Raw genomic sequence first — 6,753 nt, 5'->3', positions numbered from 1 at the left:
AAGTCGATGAAAGTATTTCATTATTTATGGTAACCTAGTCGACTTATTTTAAGTTAGATGGCTGCTAAATTATAAGGTGTAATAGGTTGATTAATGACATTAACTGAACACTGTTTATAAAACATTATGACATTTTATTGAAAGTATTTCATTATTTATGGTAACCCGGTTAAAAATCTTAAACCACGCATTTATCCAAGTGTGTAGAAAGGTTGAAATTCATTTGAAATGTTATATAATTTTTTTAAAGAAATTTAAAATTGTATATTATGTATGTTTATTGTTTTATTTAAAATATATGTATCTGTGAAAAGTGTCGGAACCAACATTCACGGGGTTAGAAATTGGCCGGAACGCTATTTAAGTGTTTCGGTACGGACAGTTGAGGAGAGAGGACGAGACGGAAAGGCGGAAAATGTTAGTTTGAATTAAACAAGAACGAACAGGGACTGTTGAGGAGAACTTTGAACCCGGACTCTAGCGGCTAACTCAGCCGCTAGACTCTAGCGGTAACTTTGACGTGAGCAGCATTATCAGATGGAGTATTATCAGTTAACTCGCGGCTTCCGTGTTCGGTTTATTCTACTTCCGGAAACACATTCACTGTGATTGGATCTCGGTTTACATGTCCCGCCTTGTAGGCAACAAACGGGGCTCTGATTGGCTGTTGTCCTCGCTTTCTCGACAAGTTTAGATGACGAAATCAGCCCTGATTGGATTTCATCCCCGCCATGTTTTGTCTTATTATTAGTTGACTTTTACGGACTTAATTAAATCATGGACTGATGTTTACATTTATTTATCTGTGTAAATGTTATTATATGTAATTTATTTATTATTCTGTGTGTTTAGTGAAAAGAAGATAAAGTTTGATCACTACCTGGTTCCCAACTCTCTGGTGGAACTCGGTCTGCTCTACATCGATCAGGGCAGGAGAGATGAGGCCATCAAACTGCTGCGCAAGGCCAAGTACGTATTTAAACTTTTTTAATTTAAACAAGTTTAATTTTGCATGTTTGTTTCCCCCAAAAGCTGATATTGTGTCAAACGAACAGTAGAGGGCACTGTTGACCTGTTAATGTAAGCCCTAGCTGTATTTAAAGTGGCCATTCTTTCTCACTTAAATTAATTTTGAGTTATTTTTTTACTACATTCTCTCCATCTTATTAAACAATTATTGTCATTTATTTCTCATTTGTGTAAATAAATACTACCTGACTTCTGTCTGACTTCTTGCACTTTTCCTTGTAGACAAAACTACAAAGATTACTCCATGGAGTCACGTATCCATTTCAGGGTTCACGCTGCTCTGGCCAAACTGAAGGCCGACCCTGGAGAGGAGGACGACACCCACCTGTGAGGAGACAGTTCTGCATCACTGCAGAGACTCTGCTCCCAGCTCCTGGAGGAGGAGGAGTCTGACCTTTAATCAACGTGTGAACAAAAAAGCGTTTCCTCTTTTCTGATGCTGATAAATGCATGTGTTTACAGGAACCGCTGTCAGGATAAACGTACGAGCGTGGACACTTTTAACCAGAGATCAAACCACTGGTCCTTCACTGTCTTCCTTCAGTTTTCACAGACTTGATTGTATATAGTGTTGACAAATAGTTTTACGGACAATGTTTTTAGTGACCTGGAATCAGAAGAACACTATTTTATCTTTAACTATTATCTGTCAACTGATAGTCACAATGAACGACAACTTAAATAAATTTTAGTGAATCGACATGGAGTATTTCCACTCTGAATCTGGTCTTTACACCACAAGGTTACATAATTAAATAAATACTTGTGTTAATATATATACATATATACACTTACAAAAAGTGAATTCCTGAGGTCAAAGGTCAAGGCCTATACCTTAATGAATCTCTCTTGTTCCATCATTCGTTCTAATCAGCATTGACACTGAACTCAATTTTATTCCAGATTCCAGAAAACTCCTTTTGGCCTTGAACACATGGTAATTCTTATACTTTTCAATCAAATTGTAAGTTGTTTATTTATTTCTTGAGACAAATATCGGGGCATTAATTTAACTTTTCAAACAAATTGTAAGTTGTTTATTTATTTTTTGAGACAAATATCGGGGCATTAATTTATTTGACAAATGAATGGGTCTTTTTACAATATGCAAAAAAACAGGACTGACAAACAAAGTCCAGTACATTTAAAGTCCACTGGTGGTCCGTCTTCACCAGATCATGTCCAGCTCAGTGTGTGAGCAAAGTCCAACCCTTATATTTGTGTAAGAGACTAGGAGGTGGCAGGGGTGGATGTTGCAGCAGGAGGTATAACAGGGATGGCCATCTGCTCCTCCTTCAGCCGGCGTTTCATCATCTTCTTCTTTTTCTTCTCCTCCTTCTCTATCTCTTTAACCATTTCTTTGAACTTGATGCTGCGGGGGTCCACTGCGTAACCAAACCTCTCTCTGGCCTGAGCAAGCAGCGAATCACGACGAGCCTTCTCCTCCTTCAGCTTCCTTTTGGCTTCACGCTTTTCTCTCCTCCAGTCAGCGACCATCTTGGGCATGTTGGCCATGTTTGCTGCTATGATTCTTTCTCTGCGAAGAAAATGGGGGGGTGGGGGTGTGTGTGTTTAATTCAGGTTTTTGGTTATTAATAAAAGCTATTTAATGGAATAGTAAGTAAAACATCCACTATTCAGTCAATATAAAAAAGTTAATCAAGCTTTTATTCAAACTGAATATGATTACCTACAAATATTGGTTCCAATGTTTAAAGGAAAAACTGTATCTGGACAATAATTATTCAATCACTAAACATAAGCCAGTTTCAGTAACTGTGCTGATACTGTAATATGATTATATTTTATATATGAAGTGGTATTGTGTTTTTAAACCCACAATTAATGAAAGTGTTTTTGATAAACATTTAAAATATTTTTTTATTTTATTTTAAATGTTTATTAAAAACTAACTTGAAGAGAAAAAAAATCAAACACGCCTTTTAGACTACTACTCATTTAAGTTCTATAAATATATAAAACGAATCCTTTAATAACTTGAAGAGAAAAAAATCAAACACGCCTTTTATGGGCAAGTAATATCCAAGTGATTCAATATGTTAACGCTTAGTTTGCACGTCAACCTATTGTCAATTTATCCATCAATTTTTTGTGTAGTACACACCATTAATACCACCACTACTTTAAATATATACTTCTATAAATATATAAAACGAATCCTTTATTTTACAGTACAGTAAATATTTGAGGACTAGTTTCATTCTGACTTGCCATGTAAAATAAAATGTAAATAAACTGAATGCCTTCCCTCTGAAACATCTACAAGTTCTGTGACATTGTGTGGATTAAACCAGCTGGTGTTAATCAGTGACACCTTACAGATTAGGACACATTTTAACAGGCCGTCAGTCCGCGCTGATATTAGCCTCGTTAGCACGACTTACTTTTCAAGCCGTTTCTTCGCCAGTTCCTTTTCCTTCAATTGTATATTCTCCAACATCGTCTCTAACGTAGGCTGCCATTCTGTCTCTTCTGCGATGATTTTCTCCAGCCGTCCATGGCTAGGCCACAGCTTCGTGGGGTCAACGCCCGACGCTGAACCGTAGCGGCCGTAGAGCTTCGCGTCGTAATGGGCCGTTTTCTGCCACTCCGGCGTCTTTTCACTGTCTCTATCCGGGATGTACGGCTTAGTGATGTTTAACCACAATGGTTTGGGGTTGTAGGAAGCTGTTTGTAGCAAAACCCCACAGCAAGGACTTGGAACTTTCTTAAAACTGCCACATAGAGCAGCCGTCCTCCTGCATAACATGGACGCCGCCATCTTTCTGGAACAACATAAAGGACCCCAGTCGAAAAGAAGGAGGTGACCGCCACAGTGCCTGTTCAAAATGCAACGTGAGTACAAATGTTTTTCTTTATTCCAGCTAAAATATATAGTTTTATTATAAGATAACGTTGTGTTTCTGAACGGGAAATTGAAGTGACTTTGAAAATGTGTTTTCTTTTATTTTGATGGATGTTTTACACTGTTTTCATTCCATTCGCATCTGTTTTTCTTCAATTGCTGTACATTGCGTCTCAATCCAATTTCGGCTGAGACTGAACTTATAATGCTATGCATCTTTTAATATATATATTTTAATGTATTTATAGTTATACAATACATTGTTACACAGGCATTGGGAGGTCTACTCGATGCAATATGCACAATAATACTAAATGGCACAGTTTAAATACATTCTTTGCATGAGTTGCTTCATTTTATTTGCGTTTTTAATAATATAGAGAACAATATTAAATATTTATATATCAAAAACAAAGGGGAATACAATAAATTAAATTAGAATATTAATGTAATGTATTTTGAGTGCAATATTTACTGAGACGGCTTTTAATTTTACCAAAATTCATTCAGTGTTTTGTTTGTTATTGTTGTCGTCATGTGATATATACAGCCTTTTTCAGCTTTTTATATTTTATAACGTGCAGTCGTCAACAGTCCACAGTGTTTGCTTGGTGGTTGGTCCAACATCAGAATGTGTTCAGCCTAGTAAAATAATTCCCTTGTGTGCCCTGCTCAATGGCTCAAAGACATTCGGGCAGTGATGCAGTCACTGAGAAGTAGGTGTTTGACTTTTTACATGCCCACTGACTTGAATGCAGTGGTGTGAGCAGGTGGGTCGTAGCCAAGAAGCGTAGCTAAGACTCTTTTAACACCTTCTATGACCACTGGGCAGGGGAATAAGACTTGGTAAGAAAAGAATCTTTGTTTTAACCTCCTCAGCTCCACCTCCTCCTTCCTCCTGGAGCAGCCTCCACCCTCCCTCAACTTTTATATTTAATTTCTTTTCAAGCAGTGGAGATAGAACAAATGGGGCTGCTCTGGAGTGCAGCACTTCCACAGACAGATGTCATCGCTTTTTGTGCCGTGGGAGCGCGCAGAGCTCTCCATCGTCATTAAAGATTTAGGGTTCCCATGGCAGGGGTAACACCAGGCTGGAGGAGGAGGGGGAGGAGGTGGTGGGGGAGNGCTTAATTTGGCTTAGGAGCGATCTGGTGCCAAGTCCGGGGCTTTAGGGATCGCATCAACGTCAGTCACAGGCAAATAGGCTTGTTAGCAGTTAGACGATAAGGGAGCGGTGGCAAGTTGACAGGTCTATTTCTAGGTGAGTAAAAGGGATTTAAGGTTGTGTTGATCTGTGTCTCGGAAAGTTTGGGTAACAGGCTCAGCAGAAGTATATTTGTGTTTGAAAACAGCCGAGTCTCGGTGTTGGCCAAACCGTCCTCGACTCCTGCAGGAGGTGCTGTGAATGTAGCTGTACCTCCCCGGGCCAGGAGAGTTGCTGGTGCAAATTTATATATAAAAAAACCCGACCAAACAGATTCCATTATAATTCACTGAGATGGAGAGGAAAATATGGATTAGAGGGATTTTCCTTCAAATAAATAGCTAATAAAAAAACACAAATCAAGTATGTAGGATTTTTCTTTTCCCACTAAATGTACCCAGTAGATGGATACATTTTATATTTATAAAAATAAGAAGTAGCCTGCCACAGGTACTTAGTCTCAAATCAATTATTTTTTTTACTGGAATTAAATTCACATTCACACCAGGATAATATAAAGTATATTGAGAATATACTTTATACACCAGTATGTAAAATACTACAGTATCTTGGTATATTGTCAAATTTAAACTAAAAACTACTAATCACTGAAAGACACGTTTCAAAAATTGCTAAATGCTAAACTTGGACAGAGACATAAGAACAGATGGAAACAGAATCATTAATTAGGATTAATTGTTAATTAAAATGTCTTTGACTACATTTCAACGCTAACGTTCACCTCTTGTGCTTTTGTGCTCGGAACTTCTTCTACATATTTCCTTTTTTTTTTTCTTCTTTTTTTCTTCTGCTCTCCGTCAGTTTTTGCTCCACGTCTCAGAATGATGAACGGTTCAGTTGACGGTGAAAACTGATTTTTTTTTTCACACTCGTCTGCCATCAGAGACCAGTGTCTCCGTTCTCCCGATAAATCACGTTAAAGATGCTTCTGAAACGAGACATCACGTCTACGTCATGATCAAATATGAAAGTGTAGTGTGAAAAATGAAAAGCTCCTGAGAAAAGGAGACAAAAAAAAAGAAGGAGGGAAGTCCAGCAGTGGTTCATGTGGTTAGGAGTCAGATTTGGAACGGATGGTTTTGACTTTATTTATGAAAAATAATGAACACTTTATCTTTGCATAACTGTGTGATTTTACGCTCCTCTGCTGTGGTGTTTGGTCTCTGACTTTGGGTAAAAACTTTGCTCTCGGCCTCGTCTTTGGCTAAGAAATCAAGTAAGAAATTTTGTAAAAAAAATCACACACTGCTTTGTCCAAAGCTGTAGCAAAGTTTTCATTAATTGAACTGTTTTACATTCACTTTTAAGTTTGTTTTCATAAGTTGTTTTTGAGTTTGATGTGATGAAACCCGTCTTAGAACTTTTTGACTGTGTACAAATATAAACATGATTTTTTTTTGTGACGGCAGCTCCAGTAAAAAAAAAAAACTCCTGTAGAAACAGTCAGAGTTGATGCTGTAGCTGCAGCATCACAGCCCGCGTCACCTTTGACCTCTGCTCCACAGCGTCCTCTTTAACGTTGTCATCACACTTTGTGATTTTACGAGCGGTGTCTCCGTGCGGCTGTGCTTCAGATACTTACCCAGAATGCCATGTGGGGAAACTACTTTCTCTTCTTTTTTTTTGGGGGGGG

General features: G+C 38.0%; 1 protein-coding gene across 1 annotated transcript; it reads right to left on the bottom strand.

Moving 5' to 3' along the window:
* Positions 1-2,089: 2,089 nt before the first annotated feature.
* On the bottom strand, positions 2,090-3,845 carry gadd45gip1 (growth arrest and DNA-damage-inducible, gamma interacting protein 1). The gene is made up of 2 exons (XM_008330629.3): positions 3,435-3,845; positions 2,090-2,566 (listed from the first exon to the last, which is right to left on the bottom strand). Exons 1-2 carry the CDS (start codon positions 3,809-3,811, stop codon positions 2,260-2,262), a joined length of 684 nt encoding a protein of 227 aa, XP_008328851.1. The 5' UTR covers positions 3,812-3,845; the 3' UTR covers positions 2,090-2,259.
* Between the last annotated feature and the right edge of the window lie 2,908 nt (positions 3,846-6,753).

Source organism: Cynoglossus semilaevis, chromosome 17 (assembly GCF_000523025.1).
Source record: "Cynoglossus semilaevis isolate Cse_v1.0 chromosome 17, Cse_v1.0, whole genome shotgun sequence".
In the NCBI taxonomy this organism is placed as follows: Eukaryota; Metazoa; Chordata; class Actinopteri; order Pleuronectiformes; family Cynoglossidae; genus Cynoglossus; species Cynoglossus semilaevis.
Note: the sequence above shows the minus strand (reverse complement) of the source record. Positions and strands in the feature narration are given on the sequence as shown.